This window comes from Mus musculus, chromosome 4 (genome assembly GCF_000001635.26).
Source record: "Mus musculus strain C57BL/6J chromosome 4, GRCm38.p6 C57BL/6J".
Taxonomy (NCBI): Eukaryota; Metazoa; Chordata; class Mammalia; order Rodentia; family Muridae; genus Mus; species Mus musculus.
Window position 1 is genome coordinate 102985994 of NC_000070.6, and position 26258 is coordinate 103012251.

Below are 26258 nucleotides of genomic sequence, written 5' to 3' on the forward strand. Positions count from 1 at the left end.
GATCAGTGAGTGAGCAGTTATTATTGCATTATGTGAATTCTTAAGTAATTAAGTCTTTTTTGCTCTAAAATAAATTCTGCTTACAAGTCCATTATATAGTAAGTCCGGAGTGACTTGTAAGATGAATTTACAACCTAGGAAAAGTGTTTATTCAAGTGTTTGGTACAAAGCAAGCTTTATTTTAGCTTTCTTATTGAAAAAGTCCATTTGCATCTATTCCAAAAACGAAAGGAAGGGAGAAGAAGGAAGGAAGAACAAGGAGGAGAGTAAGGGTTTCCTCTGCACTGGAAATATGGCAGGGCTGGCCACACCCCTCGTTAATGACGTCACAGTCATGTGACATAGCCAGGCCTCAAACACATCCAGCATCACCTCTCCTGATTGCAGTGTGGCTTTGAAACCATGCCTCCTTCAGGCCCTGCAGGAGATGTCTATCGTCTGGCCTTGACCATCAGTTCCGTTCCTCTCAGATGAACAGTAGCCCACCACGTCAAGAGCTGGCCCTGCGCTTTTACCCACACCTATGATTGTTCTGCCAGTCTCCTGTGCTAGGTTTTACATCTGTCAGTCCAGGGCTTGACTGTTCATGGGAGGTAGGTATATTCTGTGTCCTTCGAAAAACACCCTTACTCTTGGGGAAAAAAAAAAAGCTTCCCACAAGACGATACCTTCTACTGTTTTCTCATTTCTTTAATTTGTGAAGGTTTTCAACTTCTGTTTCCACTATAGCCTTCTAAAAAGATAGGCCAATTGGGATAAGATATCATGAAACTGCATGACTTCCACAAAGACGCACCATTTACTGCTAGGAAATGAGCTGGCATGCTTTAGGTTTTAAACATAATCAGAAGGGGAAAAAAAATCCATAGATAGTCTTAGTCCCCAGTTAAGCAAGTCTCTGTATATTGTATCTTTCTCTATATATCATATTCCAGGAGCATATTTAATTTTAAATGCATCTTTTGTGTGACCATCACTCTGGACTCTGACACATCATAGGCCATAAATTTTTGTTTAAAAGCTTTTTTAAAAATTAAAAAAAAACAAAAACAAAAAAACCCACAGAACCTATAGCCTTCTTTTCTCTGTGCACTGCAATGTCTATCTATCCACTAGAGGGCAGCACATGACTTTAATGACGCGCTTCCCCATCCTTCCTGAAGGCCCTCTTATGGACATGGGTGGCCACCAGTTACAAAGCCCAGGAATTTATGTTTGTTCTCAACAGTAACTCTTATTTCAAGAAACCTGAATACAATTCTGTCCTCAAAAGTAGCTCATGTACTTCCAAGCACAGCCTGGATTTTTACATGAAACTATACATATTTTGATTTTAAAATACCTTTATATAAGATATACTTCTCTTTTCTCTTTTCCCCTACTGTGAATGTGTTTGTTGAATGCTTACACCAGTTTTTAGATCAGATTCTCAGCACATGCCTGATGCCAGTACTTGAGGAACAAAGGTGGGGAGGATCACAGAGAGTTGGAGGCCAGCCTCGTCTACCGAGCAAACCCCAAGCCAGTCAGCACTGCACAGCAAGACACTGTCTCAATTAATTAAGATAAGATTGACTGCAGCATTCTCTAGGCAATGAGACTAGGTGTCGGAAAGGATTAGCTCGGCAGGTTGGATCACAGAACTGGACTTCATCCACTTGTAGTGTTGGGACATGTAGCCAATATGTTTATTGTATTTATGCCTGCAGTTGAAAGCTTAAATGCATTTAATAAGCAGATCACGTGCTTGTCTTTAGCAATACAAATGCCTCGAGCCTCTTTGTGTAAGCCAGTGTTCTGGACTTCATTGATAAGCCCATGCTTTTAAAATATAGGAACTCCTCAATTTCTAAAAACTGTACCAAGGGGCTAGAGGGATAACTCAGTGCAAGAAACACTGGCTGCTCTTTCAAAGAACCAGGGTTTGCTTCCCAGCACCTATAAGGCAGCTCACAGCCCCAAGTGATCTGACACCCTCTTCTGGCCTCTGTGGGCACCAAGAGTTCGCATGACTCACACAGACATACCTGTAGACTAAAGATCCAGCTACCAAAAATAAAAATAACACAGAAAATAAAAGTAAAAGGAAAATATAACTAGCCCATATTATACTTCCATGTTTCTTGCTCATGCTGCAACCACTGTTAATACCTCTTAAGTCACCCATCACTCAAGTGAGGAATATATTTTAAATTTTCTGTATTCTCTTTCTTTTCTTTTTTTTTTCTGGGTTTCTCTGCATAGCCCTGGCTGTCCTGGAACTCACTCTGTAGACCAGACTGGCCTTGAACTCAAAAATCCTCCTGCCTCTGCCTCCCAAGTGCTAGGATTAAAGGCATGTGCCACCACTGCCTGGCTCCATATTCTCTTCCAGCTCTCCATGTCCAGTCTCTCACATGCTAACCTATAACTATCAGACCTTGGCTCTTTAGGATGAGTAAGGGGCTTGCTTAGCCTCAGGGAAGCCCTACCTCCTATCCTTGAGTTATTTCCTTTTCTGTTGCTGTGCTAAAACACCTTGATCTTATAGAAGGGCAGGTTTATCTGAGTTTGTGGTTCCAGAGGGGTAACTATCCATCATGGCACAGACACATGGGAGCAAGCAGCAGGCACAGCGGCTGGAGCAGGGTGCTGAAAGCTTACGTCATGGAGCACAGGCACAGAGCAGAGAGAACAACGTGTGAGTATGGCCTTAGCTCTCAAAGTCCCATCAGCAGTGACAGGCCTCCTCCACCAAAGGCCAGACCTCCTCAACCTCCCCCTAACACTGCCACCAGCTGGGGGCCAGAGGTTCGAATGCCTCTGAGCAACATTCTCATTCAACACACTACAGTCTTCAATCTGGAAAAGAAACAAACATAAACACGAAGCTCAAAAGTAAAAAAGAATCAGGCTGGAGAAATGGAGCACGCACTGGTCTGCCAGAAGAGCCAAACTCAGTTCCCAGCACCCACATCAGCTCACAGCCACCTTCCACTGCCGTTTTAGTGGGACCCAATGTCTCCGGCTTCCATGGTCACCTGAGGACATGCACACACACATACATACATACACAAACACCACTTTAAAAATTATAAAGTTAAACTTTAAAAAAAAAAAGCTTCCTGAAGTTGTAGTCCACTGGAGACATGGTCAGCCTTGAAAAGGCAAAAAGAAAGCAAGAGGTTACCCAGGCATTTTCCTCTCTGTGATCAAGGCAGCCAGGCTTCTAGTAAAGCAGCTAGGGTCTTCGCTAGGCCTCATCTCCCCCAACAAAACTGACAGCAAGCTCCCTTCACACAGCTGACCCCACTGATCTTCTAGTGGAGTCTGTTTCAACAGTGTCTATCAGTAACATCTAATGTTCCTGGTAATACCATTTTAAAACAAATACAAAACAGTCTCCTAAGCCAAATGGAATTTTTTTCCTACATAAAAGAAGGGCAGTTCAGAGACCTAGGCCACTGCTGTTCTTATCCAGTCTAGGAATCAAGCAGCCTCTGGGATCCTGCCCTCCTCCGTCACTCATTTTAGTCATGGAGGAAACTGAAGACCAGCTCCTACTGGTTAACTTACGTTTGTCGGTTTGGGGTTTTCTTGTGTTGTTTTGTTCTGAGAAATCGTTCTCAAATTCCTACCCAGTCAGTGCTGGCTGCATCACACTGGTTTGTAAGCCACAGAACTTCAGCTGCACAAAAAGGGACCAAGAATTTGCCGTTCTTTTAGTCAGAAATGTTCCCACCATTTAGGGCTCTGTTACCAAGAAAGGAGATGAGCAACACTGGAAAGAAACTGACAATGCCTACCACATGTTAATTCAAAGTTCCCTGATAATAGTGACATACTGGGAGCAATTTAAATGGTCTGGAGAAGAAATGGTTAAGGGAAATGCAAAATGTTTGTATATTAAGCTAATATTTTAACTCTGACTAAGATGCAGTGTCAAGCAAAATAGGATTATGAATGTAAAATCAAATATCTGAAAACCTTCTTTTAATACTAACAGTCATTACCTAAGCACTCTGGTTAGTAAGGTAATTTTACTCTGCACCTTTCCATGTGTTTTGCATGTTTTACAAAGAGCATACAGTATTTACATGATTACCGTGCAAAGAAAAAGACACTAGAGGCTTGGGAGAAGCCCAGCAGGTAAAGCCCTTGCTACACAAGTGTAAGAACTGGGGTAAGCCAGATGGATGTGAGAACTACCTTGTAACACCAGGGGACCGGCAGGGAAAGCAAAGAAGAGGGACGCCCAGAACAAGCTGGCTAGCCAGCCTGGATGACTCAGGAGGCTTCAGCAAGGTGGAGAGGATCAAGAATGACAGCTGACATCAACCTCTGGCTTCTACATGCATCTGCATGCACACACCCACACACAAACACACGCTTATACCTACACATTTATACACTCACACATTCAAATACACACTTATGCACACACACATACGCCTATACATATACACAGTTACACACTCACAAATACATACAGATGCAAAACAAGACTCCGAGAAACCATCTTTAACAATTCAAAAACAGACCAGCCTCTAAAACTTCTAATCTATACGTCAGACTTCAACCCCTGGTTTTTGAAAGTTCCCCAGTAGACGTCATTTTCATACCAATAATAGCACAGGGTGCACTGGCTAGTAGACTTTAATGACCCTAAGAACAGTAGCAAGAGTGGTTGTTCCCTTTGTATTTTAAAGCCAGCTGATATGAACTGTGCATCAACTCTGTTTCCTGTGAATTTTCAGTATGATACCAGAAGACAGCAAAGGCTTACGCCAATGCCTCGTGCATGCTGCACACTGCACACACGTATATCTGAATCGCAGCCACAACTTCCACTAGTCATTGCCCCCTTCTTATTCTGTCTGCTGTAAGCACACATTAAGCTTTTCTACTGCCAGATAGATGAAATATTTGAAATCAAAGACAGCCTTCCCTACAGGTGTGACAGTAAGTCCTTGGCCTCGTTTCTTCTTCTCTCTAAAATGGAGAGAATGATGACTTCTTTACAGCATCAAAGGACGTTGAAAAGATCAAATAAAACAGCTGAGAGGAGGTATTTTGAGATGCACATGAGTAACGCTAGGTACATAGACTCGTCACAGAGTCACAAGCTTCTGCACACGTGTGGTCGGGTTTCATAGGCAGAAGCCGACTATCATCTCTGGTGCTGCCCACAACACCTGTAGCCACAATGGCCTAACTGGTTGGCTGCTACTTCAAACACAGCAGGAAACTGAGAAAAGCAGGTGTTAGAAGGAAGAGGGTGGAATCACCCCCACAAAGATGCATCCTGACAAAGGCAGCCAGAATGGTACCATGCTCTTGGATATTGTGAGTGAACTGGAATTTGTCCCCAAAACTATATTTTACTAAAGGACTTTTAAAAATAGAGGAATGTGATTTTTCTCAAAGTGTCAGGTTGCAGATCCCACTAATGTCAAACATCTGCAAACTAAATATTTTAAACTTCTCACAGACAGAAAAAGAAAGAAAAACCCTAATGACTAAAAACAAGTAAGCTGGCCACGGTGTACGCCTTTAACCCTGACCCTCAGAAGGCAGAGGCAGGTGACCTCTGTGACCTATATAGCCTGGTCTAACTCTTTCTTATTAAATTAGAGAAAAAAGATAGCCTTTACTTGGAGAAATGGTCACTCTGAATACACATTCACACCCATAAATACAAATACACACACACACACACACACACACACACAGAGAGAGAGAGAGAGAGAGAGAGAGAGAGAGAGAGAGCATTGCCTTTGAAATGGCATCTATCTTAACCTCCATCTTCACAGATGGAGGGAATTTGGGGTAGAATGTTGTAGCTCACTAGTCCCACTTGGTTTTTGCTGAGCTGGGTTGAATTACACACAGAGCCCATCAGGGGCTCCTCCTTGCTTGGGTTTCTTGTTCCACACCTGGATCAGATCAGATTGCCCTGAAGACCAATCCTTTTCAATGCTAAGAAAAAGGTGGCCCGCACTGATTGACTTCTTAGAGTTTAGGTGACTTGCGGTTTCTCTCACCACGTAGAGAGGTGAGTGTCTCATTTCTTTTTTTATTCTGAAGGGATTTGGTGGAACTTACCATGGTGATCTTTTTATAATACCCTTTGTCTGTATGGATTTGTTTCCCAACACATTAAGCTGCTTTATACACCCCCAAACCCCATTTGTGAGCTTTGTTTACTGTGGGGGATGCTTTTGTGTTTTGTTAGAGGACTCCATTGACAATGGCTTTTGAAACACTCACTGCACTATCCCATAGACTCAGGTTAGCACCTGCTCTGACTTCCACATGACCCTGAGACTCTGCTAGTAACTTCTCTACAGCTCAGTAGTCCCATCTCTAAAGTGTTTCAGGCTTTAAATAAGCCATTGGGCCACTTATAGGGTTCATTAGAAACTTCCTTACAGTAGATTTTTCATGTATAAATGCACTTGCTTAAAGCAATGTTTTGTAGATCTTGTGGCTAATCACTAATGTTTACTCCTTCGGTCTTAGTTCCCTCAGTACCGTGTCCCACGCGGATGAGCCCAGCCAGCGTGATGAATCCTCTCGCCTCACAGTCCGGATGGAAAACACCTACCAGTTAGGTGCGCTGCTTTGTCATTCATCCACATGCTCAAAACCTTGACTTCAGTGACCAATGTGGGCTTAGCTGTAGCCTGTCATTGTCTCCAGTCCTAGACAAGGGACCTTAATTTGAGAAAGAAAGTGGGAGGCCAATTACAGAGTTACAGTGTTGCTTTGAAAACAAAAAACAAAAACAATGAAGCAATACTTACTTCCTTTAAAACAAAACAAGTCAGGGCTACCTAAATCTCAAATGAATCTCTGGATACCACAAAGGTGTATAATATGGGATTGAATTCAGGTTCACTGGGTATTTCTTGGTGAAGTTAGTGTGTGTGTGTGTGTGTGTGTGTGTGTGTGTGTGTGTGTGTGTGTAAGAGAAGTGACATGCACGGATGTTTATCCTTCAAAACCAACCAAGGTTGTTGATAGTGTAGAAAAAAAAAAAAAAAAAAAAAAAAACCCTCACTGCAGAGGCAGCCCACTGCAGTCCCCTGTTGACAGTGCTGTTTATCTACTGCCATTGAGGTTTGGGGTCTCTGAAAACAAAGGGTTTCACACCTGCCCTCATGCTCCCAGGTGGAGTCCACTTCAAATTCCTTTTCCCACTCCTGTTTCTTTACAGGCCTACTTGTTTTCTTTAAGTGCGTACCTGCCTATGATTATCTGAATTCAGATATAATTGCTGCCCTACATAAATTCCACCGAGGCTTACCAAGAAGCAAGAAGGGACTCTGTGGGCCAGGGTAATTCCACCTGTGGCCTGTTAAAACCCAAGAAAATTATAAACCTAGGCCTTGTAGCCAGTTTTCTGCAGCGATCCCAATACCATTTGAGTAAGAAACATAGCGTCCCTCTCTGTCTTCTCGTGGACAGCCCTCGGACGTCATTCTGAGAAGTTGTAATTACTTAGATAAAGGAGGACAAACACACTGTAACTCTAGATGTGTTTTCGTGATGTGCATATTATTGTGGCGGTTGACTGACACACTCAATCCAATACTACGGGCTCCAGGTTAGGCTGCTAGCATTTCGCACTGCTGTGAGGCAGACAGTAAAGGTCCCTCCCATCCATTTTGCTTTAATTGTGTACCTAAGTCTGGTGGCTGCTCTTAGCTTCTCCAGTCAGCAGCCTGAATTTGGGTCAAGTTTTCTCCAATTTGCAGTTTGTTTGTTTGTTTGTTTTTGAGACTGGGTTTCTTTGTGTAGTCCTGACTGTCCTGGAACTAGCTCTATAGACCAGGCTGGCCTCAAACTCAGAGATCCACATCTCTGTCTCCTGAATGTTGGGATTAAAGGGATGGGCTACCCCTGTCTGGCTTATCAATCAAAGGCTCTTAGTCATTGGCAGCCCATGCCTTTGAGTCAAGTGCTAGGAAGAAAGACCTGGAATCCAATAGCATCAAGATAAAGCAGTTTAAATGGGAATCCCTGTGTTTCTTTCATAGTTTTCCCCCACAATTACTTCAAGCAAATAAACTAATTCTACGTTTCAGAAGTGCTGATCTTTGCATAAAGGCGATTGGCTGACTGTCACCCTCACTCCCCACTCTCCTGGCCAGTACTACATCAAGTTGATATAAGACAATCTTTACTAAAGGCTCATCAGTACCTTTCACAAGGCAAATAAACCGAAGGGCAAGTAGAATTGGAAATACAGTTTAGTTATTAATAGGGCTGATTGGCTGCTTTCAAAAGCAGACTCAATCTAGCACAAAGACCTTTTATTATTAAGACTGGAGAGGTGGTTCTGTGGTTAAGAGCTCACCACCACTGCACCATCTAAACCCAACTTATGTGTGCTTATCCTTTTATCTAAAGGATTACAGCTACCGTAAATAAAGGGACACATGAATATAGTTCATGAGGGAAATTAGAAAAGGGAAGCTGTGTTTCTTAGAATAAAGCACCACTTGACCCTTGCTCACTAAGCACAGAGAGGAGAGAATGGGAGACCATAGCAGCAGCCTATGACAGCTGCTCTGTCTGAACGTGGATGCTAGTTTAGATGTCTCCCAGGAAGGTGATATTTAAGCAAAGCATCCTGAAATCATGGCTTTCTTTGTGTGTAAAGAACACAAGGTCTACAAGTCGAAGGGATGTTCTGAGAGCCGGTGAGGCGGTTTACGTTAGTTGCTTCTCATTCCCTGGAACTGCTGCTGAGAGGGACAGACTAGAGCCTTCCCACAGATCACTAACATTTCTTGTTTTATCCAACGTGACTTCCATAAATAATAGAGTAAGTTTTGCACTGGACTTTATTTCTAGAGCTCAGGTTAAATTTAGGTAGTGGGTTTTTTTTGTTTTTTTTTTTTTTAAGATGGTGACTATGAACATCACACTAGTGAAGAGTTTCAATCAGATTCTTTTCTTTTTTTTTTCTTTTTTTGTAAAGATTTATTTTATGTATCTGAGTACACTGTCACTGCCTTCAGACATACCAGAAGAAGGCATCAGATCCCGATACAGATGGTTGTGAGCCACCATGTGGTTGGTGGAAATTGAACTCAGGACCTTTGGAAGAGCAGTCAGTGTTCTTAACCGCTGAGCCATCTCTCCAGCCCCAGTTTTTCTTGTTATACTATGACAAAATAGCATACAGAACAATGTAGGAAGGAAGGAAGGAAGGAAGGAAGGAAGGAAGGAAGGAAGGAAGGAAGGATTTCTTTCGGCTCACAGTTTGAGGGTGCCCTCCATCATGATAAGGAAGGCCTGGCAGGAGATGGCTGTTGGTTCATATCTGGGCAGATCGATTAGAAAAGATAGACAAAAGTGTTCCCTTTTTATTCAGTCTGAGACTGTAGCCACTAGGATGGTCTAACCACTTAAAATAATGTCCTCTCCTTAAATCATAGCACAAAATAACCTAAAATAATTCTTTCACATCTTTGTTTTGGTCTCAGACGGCTTCTGCTGGCCTCGAATTCACTACATTGCCAAGGACAGCCTGAAGTGCTGACCCTCTAGCCTGCAGCTCCCAACTGTGGGATGCCAGGCCTGACTTAGGGTAATTCTTGTTATCCAAGTTAGGGGAAACCATGGCACAGACAGTTTACTGCTTTCACTAGGTTTTGTTTTGATTTTTAAGTTTTTGTTCTTGTTTTTCAGATCTTTTGAAATCCATAACATTTTCTTCCTTGGGAGGGGGCAGGGGGGGATATCTCAAAATGAAGGGGACAAGGTTTGTTGATTGCATAGTTGTCACTGAACTTCAGGAGCCTGCCTTGCCTCTGCCTCTTTGAGTGTCCACATCTGAGTCTGAGCAAGGTGACAGGTGATTCTGGCTGTGTAAGGAAAAGGCCCTAGGATGTGTGGAGTGAGGCTTCAGTGCTATATAGAAAAATAGTTTTAGAGATAGAATCACATTTGTGAGACAAAAGGGGATGTAGTGTTTGAAAGATGTTGGTACAGCAGACCATGGCAGTACTGGGAACCAGGCTCCCCCTATCCTGGATGCTCTTTCTGTCCCTAAGGTATACCAACTTTCTTCTCCTGCTGTGGCCTTCCTTCCAACCCCGGAGCAACTTGGCCTCTGGCAGTTCCCAGGGGTTATAAACCACAGCTTTTGCCATAAGGAAGAGGCTGACTTGGTTTTTTTGTTTTTTTTTAATCCACTTCTACTTTGTAATAAAGCTTTAAAGACAGTTCTTTTTTGGCCTGTCTAGAGCTGTGCCACCCCTGAGCCAATCACCTGTGCTCTGCACTTGGGCTCCTGAGTGGCAGTGGTAAATGGTCCAGTGTTCCATGACTACAAGAGGGAGAGAAGCTATTCCAGCTTGGCAGATGCTGCTCCCATGGGTGGGAGGGGACAGGAAGCACGGCACTAACCAATAGATCTTCACTAGAAGAATTACCCACTTTCTGAATGTAATAATAAGGACAGGTACTTTAATGTAAGGCAAAACAGAGTCCCCGGGGAATGATATTGGCCAAGTAAGGTCATGTGATGTGAGTGCTTGGTAAGATAGGGTGTCTATCTGAATGACATAATCCATTTAATTTAGTCCACGATAGTGGCATAATCTTTTTTTTTTTTTTTTGGATATTTTATTTACTTAAATTTCAAATGCTATCCCCTTCCCTGGTTTCCCCTCTGCAAGCCCCCTATCCCATCACCCCTTACCCTGCTTCTATGAAGGTGCTCCCTGACCCACCTACCCACTCCTGCCTCACCACTCTAGCATTCCTCTATACTGGGGCATCAAGCCTTCACAGGGCCTCCCCTCCCATTGATGCCAGATAAGGCCCTTCAGCTCCTTCAGTCCTTCCCCTAACTTCTCCATTGGGATCCCTGTGCTCAGTCCAATGGTTGGCTGCAAGCATCTGCATCTGTATTGGTCAGGATCTAGCAGAGCCTTTCAGCAGACAGCTGTATCAGGTTCCTGTCAGCAAGCACTTCTTGGCATCAGCAATAGTGTCTGGGTTTGGTGTCTGCATGTGGGGTGGATCCCCAGGTGAGGCAGCCTCTGGATGACCTTTCCTTCAGTTTCTGTTTCACTCTTTGTCCCTGTAATTCCCTTAGACAGGAGCAATTCTGGGTTAAAAATTTGGAGATGGGAGGGTGGCCCCATCCCTCAACTGGGGGGCCATGCCTAACCTCTGGATATGTTCTCCCTCCCCTTTGTGGGGTATTTCAGCTAATGTCATCCCTGTAGGGTCCTGGGAGGCTCTTGCTTTCCTGGCATATGGAACTTTCTGGTTACTACCCCAAATTCTGCATTGCTACACACCTCTGTTCAGTTTCCTGACCCTCTACATCTCCTCCATCTCCTCTCATACCTGATTCTTCCCTCCTTTTTCTGCCCACTCTATACTCTTCCTCCCAAGTCCCTCTCATCCTCTACTTCCCTTGATTATTTTGTTCCCCCTTCTAAGTAGGACTGAAGCATCCACTCTTTGATCTTCCTTCCTCTTGAGCTTCATGTGGTCTGTGAGTTCAATAGTGGGTATTTTACGCTATTTGCCTAATTTCCACTTAACAGTGATTACATACCATGGGTGTTCTTTTGTGAATAAGTTACCTCACTCAGGATGATATTTGCCTGCGAATGTTATGAAGTTGTTGTTTTTAATAGCTGAGTAGTATTCCATTGTTTAAATGTACCACATTTTCTGTATCCATTCCTCTGTTGAGGGACATCTGGGTTGTTTCCAGCTTCTGGCTATTATAAATAAGGCTGCTATGAACATAGTGGAGCATGTGTCCTTCTTACCAGTTGGGGCATCTTCTGGATATATGCCCAGGAGAGGTATTGCAGGATCCTCTGGTAGTACTATGTCCAGTTTTCTGAGGAACCTCCAGACTGATTTCCAGAGTGGTTGTACCAGCTTGAAATCCCACCAGCAATGGAGGAGTGTTCCTCTTTCTCCAAATTCTTGACAGCACCTGCTGTTATCTAAGTTTTTTTATTTTAGCCATTCTGACTGGTGTGAGGTGGAATCTTGGGGTTGTTTGAGTTACTCTAGTGTCTGTCTTTGTCACTGAGGTGGGTGTCATGTATGCAGCAAACGTTAGGTCCTGTGGGGGGAATTGAGTCCATTGATATTAAGAGATATTAAGAAAATTTAATTGTTGGTTCCTGTTATTTGTGTTGTTAGAGGTGGAATTGTGTTTACGTGGCTACCTTCTTTTTGGTTTGTTAAAAGAAGATTATTTTCTTGCTTTTTCTAGGGTGTAGCTTCCTTCCTTGTGTTGGCATTTTCCATTTATTATCCTTTGAAGTGCTGGATTTGTGGAAAGATATTGTGTAAATTTGGTTTTGTCATGGAATATCTTGGTTTCTCCATCTATGGTAATTGAGAGTTTTGCTGGGTATAGTAGCCTGGACTGGCATTAGTGTTCTCCTATGGTCTGTATGACATCTGCCCAGGATCTTCTGGCTTTCATAGTCTCTGGTGAAAAGTCTGGTGTAATTCTAATAGGTCTGCCTTTATATGTTACTTGACCTTTTCCCCTTACTGCTTTTAATATTCTCTCTTTGTTTTGTGCATTTGGTGTTTTGATTATTAAGTGATGGGAGGAATTTCTTTTTTAGTCCAGTCTATTTGGAGTTCTGTAGGCTTCTTGTATGTTCATGGGCATCTCTTTCTTTAGGTTAGGGAAGTTTTCTTCTATAATTTTGTTGAAGATATTTACTGGCCCTTTAAGTTGGGAATCTCTGCTCATTTCTGTACCTTAGGTTTGGTTTTCTCATAGTGTCCTGAATTTCCTGGATGTTTTGTGTTAGCTTTTTGCATTTTGCTTTTTCTTTGGCTGTTGTGTCAATGTTTTCTATTATATCTTCTGCACCTGAGATTCCCTCTTCTATCTCTTGTATTCTGTTGGTAATGCTTGCATCTATGACTCCTAATCTCTTTCCTAGGTTTTCTATCTCCAGGGTTGTCTCCCTTTGTGATTTTTTTATTGTTTCTATTTCCATTTTTAGATTATGGATGGTTTTGTTCAATTCCTTCACCTGTTTGGTTGTGTTTTCCTGTAAATCTTTAAGAGGTTTTTGTGTTTTCTCTTTAAGGGCTTCTCCCTGTTTACCTGTGTTCTCCTGTATTTCTTTAAGGGAGTTATGTATGTCCTTCTTAAATTCCTCTATCATCATTATGAGATATGATTTTTAAATCAGAGTCTTGCTTTTCTGGTGTGTTGGGGGCATTCAGGGCTTGCTCTGGTAGGAAAACTAGGTTCTGATGATGCCAAGTAGCCTTGGTTTCTATTGTTTATGTTCTTTTCCTTGGCTCTTGTCATCTGGTTATCTCTGGTTTTAGTTGGTTTTGCTGTCTCTGAGTGTGGCTTGTCCCTTCCTATAAGCCTATGTGTCAGCACTCCTGGGAGACCAGTTTCCCCTGGGAGGAATTTGGGTATGGAGAGTTGTGGCACAGGGTCAGCTCAGGGGTGCAGATGGAAACCTGAAGGATCCTGTCTCCAGTCATTCCTTGGTTCCTGTATCCTGAGGGCTCTGGGTGGGCCCTTCTTGGGCCAGGAATTTGAGCAGAAATGGTGGGTTTACTGGTGCTCCCAAGTGTGTCAGCACTCTTGGGAGGCCAGCTGTCTCTCAGTGGGACTTGGGTGTAGAGAACTGTTACACAGGTCAGCTCCAGGCCTCATCAGATCATGGCATAATCTTTTAATATTTTCAATACAAAGGAGAAAGTCACCTTCATCTGTGACATTTTACAATAGGAGTACAGTGGGAATCTTTTGAAAAGTACATTTATTAGTTCTCTGAGCATTTCATCATGCACTGTATTGCAAACCCCAACTCCTTCCCCTAACCTCTTCCTAGATCCACCCCACCCCAAACCCCAATAATCCATTGATTGTAATACGTGTTGTCTGTGTATTCCTGTGTGTGGGACCATCTAGAAGGAGCATGGTGGACAAGCCAAGGCTTGTTCCTCCCCCAGAAGCCATCAGCTATCCACAGCTACCCAGGTAAAGATAGGAGCACAGTGGGTATCTTATACAAAATGCACACAGAGACCGGAGGGCACCCAAGCTTGCTGTAGAGGAATTTGTCTCTGACACCGTATCTCTGGTTCCTGGGATCAGGAGCAGGCCCAGCCATTCTCAGATTGGTAACTGCTTGAGATTTCTGCTGAGCAGATGTTAGCTGTTAGAGTGATTCCTATCATGTTTCCTTTACTTGGTACCGACCTGATTTTCTTTTTTTTTTTTCAAAGTCACTCAGCCCAGGCTGGTCTCATAGTGACTATGTGTCCTAGGCTGGCCTTAAACCTCCACAGTACTTACATTAAAAGCATACACCTCCATGTCTGACTTCCTAGCCTGATTTAAATTGGACTAAATCATTCTTATATCATCTAAATAAAAATTCTCTTAATGAGTCTCAGGAGGCTGACCTCACTGGATTGCAGTCATACACTGTAACCCACTCTTGAGTAAAGCCAATGAAACTTCAGCAAAAATGAAAGGAGTGTAAGGCCTGGGGGATTTACCGCCATGGAACCCTGCCATGGCCTCATCTCAGACTGGTTGCATCTTTCAGGCAAGGGACAGAGCGCTCTTAAGGGAGCCATTTCCATTCAGCCACGGTGGGATCTAGTCCAAGCTCCCTTCCCGGATTGCTCAGGCCTAGGGTGGCAGGCTTCTACTGGTGGAAGGGGACAACCCTACCGCTTGTAAGTTCCTTTTCTCTCTCAGACCTCCCCAAAGGAACTTCATTAAATCCTCTTATTATAATCTATTAGTGTTTATTCATAATGCCTATATCAGGCAGAGGCTAAGGAAGCAAGGTACACCATCGTTAGGACAATTCTAATAGATAATGTTAACTACTAAAAGAGAATTGGATAGCATTCTTGATTCCTCTGTAGTAACTCAGAGATTACCCAGACCCTAGACACCAAGCCTTGGCACCTTGAGTATGCCAAATAGTGGCAAGGGCAGATACCAGAGGCTAATGCAGGTAATTCCAGGGGTACTAGAGAGCAGCCCGCTTATCCAAAGCTCTGATCTGAATATGGATAAAATGTGGTCCCAGCTCTGACGCTGTCTCCCCATCTGTGGAACATATATAACAGTGAGAGTTTCCTCAAAGATCTACTGGAAGATACTATAAGGTAAATACGTGCTTATTACAGTCCCTGACACACGGACTGTGGTCAGCAAAAGGTAACTACTATTTGTGTAGTGATTTTTATCTATAAAATGTTTAAATCCACAAAACCCAGAAATTATTCCTTGGCATGAAGTTAGACTCTGAGGAGGATAAGACCCCATCATACTTACCATTGCTTTCCTCCTTTTTAAATTTTTTGAACAGTTTATTATTTTTATTACATTTACTCCTGTGTGTGCATCTGTGCATACAAGCCTGCAAACACTGCCACAGCCCTCCCGTGGAGGCCAGAGGACATGTGGAAGTTGTCCTCTCCTCCGTGTGGGTTTCAGGAATCATCAGGTTTGTCAGCAAGCACCCTTATCTTCTGAGCCACCTCACTGGCCCCGATCTTGCTTCTATTACACCGGAGAAAATTGCAGACATGCCTCACCTGTTTTCATGTATACAGAACAGCAAAAGGGACCCATGTGTCTTGAATAAGTGAGAGGTGTTTTGTACCTGGGGTGAGATTTGAGAGAAAAAAAGGTGCCTAGAAAAGGCATTTGAGCCAGAATTGAAACTTGAGTGAACATGTCTTAAATGAGTAGATGGGGGAACACAGGACAGTACTCCACTTGAAAGAGCGGACAAGGGTAAAGACATACACATATCTCTTTTTTTGTTTGTTTGTTTTGGGCTTTGGTTTTTTGGTTTTTCAAGACAGGGTTTCTCTGTGTAGCCCTGGCTGTCCTGGAACTCACTCTGTAGACCAGGCTGGCCTCGAACTCAGAAATCCACCTGCCTCTGCCTCCGAAGTGCTGGGATTAAAGGCGTGCGCCACCACTGCCCAGCTATATGACCGGTGGGGCCATGAGACTGGAGCAGCATGCGCTTGGGGAACTGTGGTGGCTGGAACAAGGTCACAGGACTGGTAGGCGCACATAGGCAGCCATAAGGAGAATGCCATTTTCAGGACTAGGCTCTCCAAGCAAGTTTTCTGGCTGCAGTGGGAGGGATCAGAGCAGCGTGGGTGGAGTGTAAACACCGAGGAGCCAATTAGAAAGGTGCTGAGGCTTTGAAGTCAGCAGCCACCTGGAGAAGTTGGTGGTGTGAACTCACTGCATTCCTGTGGGAGCCTGGTAAATTCGGACTTTATTATCCTCTATCCCCAATCTCTCCAGAAAAGCCTGACCCTAATTGTGACTTCTATCTTCCTTAGCTGGAGGTCACCCAGATGACTAAAGGGTTTCATGGTTCAGTATTCTTTTTATGAACCTATAAGGTAGATGGGTATGATTAGAAATGACTTCTAAAGAAATTCCGTGTGCATTTCTAGGTCCCACCAAACCTTTCCCCGTGGCCACTGTCAATCATATTTTGGAAGATGTACTAACTACCTACCTACAAGAAGCACAATATGACCCAGAGTTCTGCAGACAAATGACTAAAACAATTTCTGAGGTACAGTGCAATTTGCCCAGTGTTAGCTAGAACCACAATATTTGCCGGAAGATAGAAAATTTCATTTCATTTTCAGGATCAGTTCAATGGCACACCTATATTTTATAGAAATAGTTATTAGATCATATACTTAGTCTGTGCATAGGTATATGTGTATATGATAAGCCTTTGTCTAAAACTATCATTGTGTGTGTGATTTATAACAAATCTATTGCTTGTATAAAACTGTTCCACTTCTTTTTCTAAAACAAGATTTATATTTCTACTTATGTATATGTGCACTCATGTGTGCACACACATGCTAACAAAGTATGCATGCCACATGTGTGTGTAAGTGCCAGGGAAGGCAGATCCCCTGGAGTTAGAGTTACAAGCAATTATGAACTCCCTGCTGGGAATGCTGGGAATGAAACAGTAAGAGCAGAAAGTGCTCTTAACTGCCGAGCCAGCAGGTCCATGCCACTTTAAAAACAAAAACCAAAAAAAAAAAAAAACCAAAAAAACCATCCTATACATTTGTATGATGTATATGTATAGTATGTGTGCATGCTTCTATATGTGAATGTGGGCATGCACATGTAGAGGTCAGAGGACAACCTTGCGTGTTAGCCTTCACATTTCACCTCAATTAAGAGTCTCTACTGTTCACCACAACATATGCCAAGTTAGCTGGGATTGTCCCATGTCTCCCCCATTTCCCTGTAGGAACGCTGTGATCATAAATGCCCACTGTTATACCTGACTTTTACTTGGGTTTGGGGGACTTGAACTCAGGTCCTCACACTTGTATGAGTGTTTTACCCATGAGCCATCACCTCACCCAAAAACTATTTCCCTTATTTTTGGTAAATACACATTTTAAGGGCTGTTTTCTTCTTGCCACAGGAACTTTTTTGAGTACTGTTGATTGTACGTATCGAGGTCTTTAAATACATTCCATGTTTTATCAACTACAGTATATTTTATGATACTTTCTTCTACTTTAGTTTTTATATCTAACTCTGGGATAAATGTTTATGTCTATTATGTTGTGGAAGATTTCGGAAGAATATCTTTCCCTCATTAGTCATGAAAACAAAAAAATAACTCTAGTCATGGCGTTCTTTAAAAGGAAGCCATCCTTTACAGACTTTCAAAGGATGAAATAATCACTTGAATTCTGTCCTATAGATGACAAGCTTTCTGCATGTCTTAGAAAATGCCGACTTATTGCTAATATTGTTATTTTGTTCCTGGATTCCTGTCCCACAAGAACTTAAAGTACTTAAAGGAAAGTTTACCTATGGTTCTGTAAGATACTGAAAATTTCTACAGAGTACCGTGCTATTTTCTTTAAACATTTTTTAATTCATTTTTTAAAAAGTTAGCCTACAAAGGAATGAACTTCATATAGTATTTTTACACACTCTCTCCTCTCCCATTGGGCTCTCCCTCCTCCTTGCCCTCCTCCCCTTGGTCCCCTCCATCCTTCCCAAATTATCCTCCCTTCTGCTTTTATATTATATACTGTGTTTAACAATTTTGCGATTTACCCTTTATTTTTTTTATCATTTTCTAGGTTATTAAGACCCAGGTCAAGGAATTAGTGATTCCGAGATATAAACTAATTGTCATCGTTTACATCGGACAGCGGGATGACCAGAGCATAGTTATTGGCAGCAGATGCCTCTGGAATCCTAAAAGTGATACTGTCTCGTCCTATACTTTCAAAAATTCTACATTCTTTGCACTTGCAAATGTCTATGCAGTTTACTTCGAGTGATTGAAAGTGGTCCTTGTGTGTTAAAATCATGAACCAGGCTGTGTGTCTCTATTCACAAAAGTTCTACTGGCAAAACCTGTGGGAAAGAGACAAGATGAAGATTTCAAACAACTGGAAGCTTTGGTCGCTCTCGTGAGGACTGGTGGAGGGGGACGGGAGCCTAAGAAACAGGTCCTGTTTGTTCAAAGCAGAAGTCAGTGCCATTCACATAAATGTAGATGCTGACAAAATATCACTCTGAGTGCTAATTATTTTGATTTCTCTTTTAGTTGGAGAGCTAGAATTTCCTGGACCACTTTCTGGTAAACTTCTAGAAATAAATGGCAACATACTCTGGATATATACCACACAGGATATATCCACATAGGATAATTCAACATGACACACAAAAATGGTGAATATGAATAGGCCTTAGTACTGCATATAAAATAATACCGGTTTTCATTTTACATTTAATAAATTGAGCAGCACTCATTAGCTGCAATTACTGTTACATGTACCTGACAGTTGAAAGTACTGACATAGAATTAATGATTTCGTAATAATTACCATGGTCCCGTGGGGCCACTGGCTAAATCTAGACGCTCTTGTGGGTTGCCAGCACTTTACAAAATTACAAGAGAACTGAACATTGGCTCTTCAATAATGGAAACTATAAAGTGGATACAGGCTTTTAAGGACACTAAAGTAGACATTGTGCTATTAAATATACATGATGCTTAATAGTAAATGTGCCTGTAGCACCTAATACCATGCATTGGAAAGAGACACTGCCTTTAAATACACATAGCCCATGTGCTTTTGACTAGTTTTTCCTGACCTACCTTTTACCCAGAATACAAAGCTGGCAGCTTAACAAATAAAACATGTGTGTTTGCCATTTTGTTCCTCTGAGTTTAGCACTAAAAACGACCCAGTGAGGTTTCTGAATGTATGGACATTGACGTTTACAGGGCTGAAATAGCTCTTCTGTTGGCGGATGCCTCTTGTAGCATGGATCGTTTATCTTTATGGGGCTTTCAAGTCTTTGTGTGCATGTGAAATGACGCTGTGCCATTGCTCTAGGATGGCAAGTCATCTGCCTAGAGGACATTTGTTAAAGGTCAAACACAAATTGTTCACATATGGAGAGAATTAGCGACGTTATAATCTTAAGGGGGAAATTGCATGTAATTCGTATCAGAAAGATTATAACAAATGAAAATCCCAGTCAATGCTTCATAATTTCAAAATGTTTTGATGTCTTACTTTTCACTAAAACCAAATGTAGTTTTTAAATGCATTCCTGGGCTTTTTCTGAGAGTGCTTTAGGGGGTCTACGTAGAATAATGACCACATCCAGGACTCGCCTGTCTCCAAACCCCAGTTTTGCATCTGGATTTGATTATCAGAGGAGGAAGGAATGAGAGGTCCGCACTTTTGTCAACGGTTTCTTTCTCAGACAATGGCTGTGAAATCGCACAGCAGCATGGGAGGAATGAGTCAATTGAAGAAACAGTTTTTACCTACAGAAAGTCTGCTGTCGAGACGGCTTCCTCTCAGTGTTCTAACTTCTAGTCAGTAGAATTTCTCACTGTTCCTCCTTGGTTGTCTTGGTAAATAGAACCTTAAAATACAGAGGCCGTTCGAAATGGAAAAGGGAGTTTGCAGGCCTAATGTTAGCATGTGCTGTAACCGAGATTAGTTCAGAGATGCACCCCAGCAGTGGCAGCAGCATAGGAGTAGAGAGTAGGAACTCACACACACAGCTCATTTTCAGGAGAGTGTTATTCACCACTCAAAGCCTGGAGACAAAGAAACAGCTCCCCTCCATGAGTGGCGGCCTTCCCACTCTCCCACTGTAGAACATCCTGTGTTCTTTACCTGCAAACTCAGGTCTCACCTACTCGGATCCGTCTCCATCCATCTCCATCCATCTCCTCCCTCCCACTCTCCTCCTCTGACCACTCTTAGTTCATCTCTCGGTTGTTCTCCAGCTCTTAAGTTTTATTCTTCCCTATCAATGAAATCTAATTCTTTACTTACAAGCAAGACTCGTGAGCACTGTGCTACCCAACTTCCAACTGTCCAGAAAATAGCAATGCAGATCTGAACCCTTGAATACTAGAGTCTTAGGGGAATGACAGCAGGGCACATCTGTACCCCAGAACTCCAGCTGTGGAGACAGGAAGATTCCCATGTGGCGACAGCACAGATTAGAACATGTTATCCCAAGAGAGATCCAGAATGTCGTTATCCAGTGAAGGAGCGTCTGGGAGGCTGTGTGAAAGGAAGTAATGACTACTTCTTGACTGTGATGGAGGCATAGAGAATTTCAAAAGATGGGAGAATAGAGGAAGAAATTTACAAGGGCTAAGAGGGCCCACAAAGATGGAAGGGTGCTGTCTCCTAAAGGAAGTCCACTCAGACCATAGTGAGCCAGTAGCAGCATTTCTCTAAGTGAATAGCACTAAGTGACTCTAAGAAGGCATGTCAAATGGGGTATGCAGGGAAAAGGTCTGCATGATTAGGCAAAAGGAGGCTAAATCAATTAATACACAGAGCTGTTGACATTTCAAGTCCTGGGTGAATGTGACCCCCCACGGTCCTGGCACCTTAACTACATTACTGGTTTTACAGAGGAGCAGCTTCCCCTGATGTGATAATGATAACTCTGGTGCCACTGGCTCAGGGTTGTGTAGGATTAACTACAAGCCTGCTGAATGGTTCACAGCTTAATGTCTAAGAGAAGTACTTGTGGTCACAACTGAAAGTCTGAGCATCTAGAGCCAATTGCATGGTGCTGTTCTGCAGGAAGAAGCCATCAGTGGAAATAGTTTGAAGAATAAAACCCTGAGTTTGATTTTGCACCCTCGTTTAAGTTGATTGTGAGACATTTCGGCCACAGGCAACTGAACACCGAGCTGGAACATCAAAGAAAGAGATTTAGACTTGGCAGTCATCCAAACCGCACCCCCCCCCCAGACCTCCCTCCTCCCTCCTGTCTTATGAAATATTCACTAGCCAACTCTCCAGCAAGTATAGTCAGAAACAGCCAGCTACTGGCTTTACCAGAAACCTCCCCAAACCAATAGGGCTCTACTGGTTATATGCTTCTACCTTCCTCTTCCTCTTCCTTCTCCTCCTCCTCCCTTCCTCTTCCTCCTCCTCTTTTTCTCTTCCTCTTTTTCCTTCTTCACTAAAACAGTTTCTTATATCATCCCTTTCTGTTGTTAGCCATCAAAAGAAATGTTAAGTTTTCCTCAAAAAAATAACCTTGCAATTCCAGTGCATATGATCAACTGCAGTCATTGTTTGCTAGGTGACTTTTCAGACAGCACAAAGTAGGAAGGAGGTCAAAGTCCAACATATCGTGGGTTCAAAGACGAAATGCTAAGTCAATGAATTCATTTTTTTAAGTCAGGAGAATTAGCTAGTGTGTGGGAGTGATTTTTAAAAAGTCAACAAATCAGACATTTATAAATTAACACTCCTAAAGAGTGAGAACTCTCCTCCTTGGGACATCATCTGACCTGTCTTTCTACGTGCTCTAAAAAATAATAGATAAAACTCACCATCCAACAGTTATCTGGTTGTCATCCCTAGTCTCGCTGATGCCCCCATCGTCAGCAATCGGGTTCTCATCCACCAATCTGGGGCTGTCACAAGCACTCAAATGTTCTCCCGGGTCAAATGTGTGGACCACTTCACCCACGTGGCACCTCGGCTCTTTTGAAGACCTTCCTTCTGAGGGGCTGCATACATGTAATGTATGTCGTTTAAGGGAAGGGGTGATGCTTTCTTCCTCTTCTCTTCAAAATAGGTTTGTCTTCAAACTTTTTACCGCTTCCAACCCTTGAGGGTTATGTGAATTTGGCAAGCACCCAATGCCTTCAGCCTGTTTCATGAAAAGTCAAAGAGGCCATGATTGTGTTCTCAGGAAGACGGTATATGTAAAAGAGCTGAACCAGGGCTGAAGAGATGGCTCAGTGATTAAGAGCACTGCCTACTCTCCCAGAGAACCTGACTCCTAACACTCACATGGCTGCTAACAGTTGTCTGTCACCACAGATCTCAGAGATCCAATACTCTCTCCTGGCATCCTTGGGCACCTATGGTGCACACATGTGTGAGCAAAACAGCAATATACATAAGAATATTTTCTTTTAATTTCTGAGACAAAATTAAGATAGTTAAACCAAGCAGGATGTGATAGGGCACACCTGTAAGTCCAACACTTGAGAAGTGGAAGCAGGAGGATTGGGAGTTCAAGACTAGCCTCAGATACACAGAAATCAGACACCAACCTGGGTTATATGAGGCTGTATCTGTAATAGTAATAATAATAATAATAATAATAATAATAATAATAATAATAATAGTAGTAGTAGTAGTAGTAGTAGTAGTAGTTGTTGTACTAGTAGTAATAATAAATAGTAAATTTTTAAAAGCTGCCCTCTTATAGAAACTTTCAACCTCTGATTTTCACAATGCGTGTTAGCTAACAGCAGTATGATAGAGAAAGTCTCTAATCCCAGAACTCTAAAGGCTGAGCCTGGCGAATCTGGAATTCCAGGCCATCTTTAGCCACATAATTAGACCTTGTCTCAAAAGACCATGGGCTGGGGATAAAGCTCTGTCAGAGCACTTGCCTAGTGCTCAGGGCCCTGGGTTTAATACTTAGCACTGTAAAAAGAAGGAAGAAAGAAAGGGATTGAGCAAATACTTCTGTGTTGTAAAAATTCTAATCCCGATCTGGGCTTTCTACTCTGCCTTAGACCATTCAGCTCCTAGATAAAAGACACACACAACCTTCATATTTACAATAAGCCTTAAACAACACATGAGCTGGGCAGATATCTACCCTCTATGCTATTAGAATTTACTTTCCTATCACTAACCCCGAATCATTACTATCTTTCATCTGGGCTGCTCTGAGCTCTAGCTGGCCAGCCCTCAGGGCCACACTTTTCACGGCTCACCTAACTCATGGCAGCTTCTCCTCTAGTCCCTCCTTACTCTGACCCCAAGCCCAGGAATCCTCAAGCCAGTCTACGTCTCTTCTATCCAGCTCTTGGCTGTCAGCATCTTTATTTACCAATCAGAAATAACTTGGGAGCAAGGTCACATAGCTTCACTTGGCTCTATGTGCAGACTCTCTGGGGCAACACACTTAGCATTATAATACACAGCAAAAAACTGAACCTCGACACTTCTGCAATTTCTTATCACCATAATATGCCTGTAGATTTTTTCTTCCAAATATTCAAACTACCATCTTTCAGTGGCAGTTTTCTCTTAAATCCACATCTTTCATGGTACTATCTGTTCCAAATTTTGCTTCCAGGGCTATCTCTCTTTGTTCTTATGCATCTTTCGTGCAGAGGGCTGGGCCCGCATCAGGACTTTCCTGTTTCCTGACAGTGATGTTGCCTACCACTGCCCATTCCTTGCTTCCTTCTTAACCATTTGGACTTAAGAGTTCATTCAGAAATGTGCAAACCTCCGGAGGGTGAACTGAGAAGAACCAAGTCTGCTGAAAGTCTCCGTAAAGTTCTGGGGTAGCTTTCAGCTTCTTTCCCTGCCAGCTCCACTATGCTGCAGTCTTTTCTCTTTTAAAGGCAGGCTCTAACTTGAAACCTGTGGTTCTCCATCCAACACCAACTTATTTCTGTACCTACCAAGGCAAGAAACCAGTATAACCAGAAAGGGGAGTCCACTTTGTTTCCAACACATGACCATGGTGGAGCATCTAACTACAAAACATACTCGGTCTGATTTTGCTTCGTGGGTGCTGGGAAGTCACTTTATAAATTTATATGAAGTAAGTCATTTTGAAACTAAAGAAAAAGATGGTATATCTGCGAATGAATTATACAAATACATTCACTTTAGTTCACTTTACTTTGAGAGTATAGATTTAAAATTGTTAGGAAACATAGCTAAAGTGCTTGCTGGCATCTCAGTTTACAAGCACAAGTCAAATGTTGCAAAGGATCCACTTACTGAATGAAGTAGAGTCTAGAGTTTAAGATGAGACTTTTCCTAATCCATATGATGGGGTTAACTCAGTCTGAGATGAGATTCAAGTAAGAACACTGTAAAGAAATAATGACAAATCAAATTATATATATATATATATATATATATATATATATATATAACACACACACATACATATACTTTGTGGGGCTGGAGAGATGGCTCTGTTAAGAGCATTGGTTGCTCTTCCAGAGGTCCCAGGTTCAGTTCCCAGCACCCACATGGCAGCTCACGTCTGTCTGCAACTCCAGTTCCAGGGCTTCTGACACCCCATAGATTTACATCCAGGTGAAGCACCAATGAACATAAAGTAAAAATAAGTTATACATTTCTTTTAAAATGCTTTGAAACAGATACTAGGAATGTCTTTTGCAAGAAGCTCCGACTCTTGGATCTACTGATGCCCAGCAGATGAGAAAGTAGGAGAAAGCTATCCCTTCTGCTTTAAAGCTAGGTTCAGATTTGTGCCCATTCACCCAGGCGTGTCAACCACTCAGGAAACACCACATGATGAGTGGCCTATATCTGTGACCTATATTTGCCTGTCTTGTCCCCCTTCAAGGGTAAAGGCATGGAGACAGGAGGAGGCGATGGGCAGAGATGAGAGCTGGCAGATCTGCTCCTGCTCCAGATGAGCGGAGCTAGACCCTGGCCCATGAGCAACTCTCAGCAGTGCTTGTCTTACTCAGAAGCAAACAGAGGCAAGTCAAGTGTGTTGTTTTTATACTTACTGTGTTTTAAACTCCTTTCTGTTTGCATTTCCTAATCTTAATTATAGGCTATTGTTTTTCCCCTCAAAACAGAATCCTATGGGGTATAAGTAAAAAGACTAGGCCCAACTTTCTTTGTTTTGTTTTTAATATACTTAAATTATACATTTATAACAATAAAGTTATAATTATGACAAATATTTATTATATGATAAATGGTAATAAATACATACTGGATAAAAAATGTGCATGTGGGCCATCAAGATGGTTCAGTGTGCAGAAGCCCACCCTGACAACCAGAGTGTAATTCTGGGACCTCCATGATGAAAGGAGAGACCTGACTCCTCAGGTTGTCCTCTGACCCCCATATGCCACGACAGACACACATCCATACACATCCCCATGTATGCACGTGTGTATGCAGGTGTGCACGCACACACACACACACACACATATATATCTAGAAATTTCAAAGAATTTCAAGGAGCATTTGTTTATATGGAGAAACCTATTAATATTTAAAATAGAAATTTTTTAAAAAATGACATTTTAAAATAACACCATTACATGTTATTACAAATATTGTATTTCATCAAAACTATTTTACATAATAAAAACAATTAGTAGGTGGAGCAATGTTGCTTTGCATTTTGCCAAGTGTTGTATGACTCTTCCTAGGGAGACTGGAAAGAGTCTATGCAAACCCAAATAGACAAACAACAGGCCAAAAAAAATAAATAAGTAAATAAAGTCATCAAAACCCAGCTGGTGAGCCAAAGACTTGCTTGGTACCTGCTATCACAGCTTGAGCGAGGGGTGACTTCCAGGCAGCTGCATCACCATGACAACACACTAGAGCTACATTCCCTGCATAGCTTCCCACCTTCTGCAGCATCAGATCTCCTCCCCTGGCATTTATTTACGGCTACACCTTCAGGAAGCGGCTTCATGAGCCTTATAAGTTCCTGCCACTTACCTGTAAGCTTCTTGTTTTTCTGCATCCCCTTCCGCGAGGGGATGTTTCAGCCCTGAACAAGCAGCTGCACAGCTGCAACCCACACTGTCTGGCTCCATAAAATCGTCTGCTGCTGCTGCACATTTCGCTGGTTGACATATAATAATGTCAGCTTGTCATAAGCATCAAGTTGAAAATGGAAGATTATTTTAATAACCTTT

The 26258-nt window shown here is 42.4% G+C and overlaps 1 protein-coding gene and 2 long non-coding RNA genes across 8 annotated transcripts in view; 1 reads left to right on the plus strand and 2 right to left on the minus strand.

The window, feature by feature from the left end:
• Gm12709 (predicted gene 12709) overlaps window positions 1–3762 on the minus strand; it is a 22490-nt gene extending 18728 nt beyond the window's left edge. The window contains exon 1 of the long non-coding RNA NR_040444.1: window positions 3556–3762. This is a non-coding gene — a long non-coding RNA (predicted gene 12709). The remainder of the gene's footprint in view (window positions 1–3555) is intronic.
• The window catches only part of Tctex1d1 (Tctex1 domain containing 1), a 26892-nt gene extending 7291 nt beyond the window's left edge, over window positions 1–19601 (plus strand). The window contains exons 1-5 of one of the 6 annotated variants that reach the window (NM_001379131.1): window positions 384–593; window positions 2589–2680; window positions 6502–6593; window positions 16465–16589; window positions 18148–18583. In NM_001379131.1, the coding sequence (NP_001366060.1) occupies window positions 6572–6593; window positions 16465–16589; window positions 18148–18351 (351 nt within the window). In that variant the 5' untranslated portion in view covers window positions 384–593; window positions 2589–2680; window positions 6502–6571 and the 3' untranslated portion in view covers window positions 18352–18583. Of the gene's footprint in view, window positions 1–383; window positions 594–2530; window positions 2681–5801; window positions 6035–6501; window positions 6594–16464; window positions 16590–18147 lie in introns of those variants that run through there. The other 5 variants (NM_026100.3, NM_001163767.1, NM_001379132.1 and 2 more) reach the window with 5 other exon arrangements.
• Window positions 18113–25972, minus strand: BB031773 (expressed sequence BB031773). The gene is made up of 4 exons (NR_028391.1): window positions 25875–25972; window positions 24337–24428; window positions 21906–22228; window positions 18113–21254 (listed from the first exon to the last, which is right to left on the minus strand). It is a non-coding gene; the product is annotated as an expressed sequence BB031773 (long non-coding RNA).
• Window positions 25973–26258: the final 286 nt, after the last annotated feature.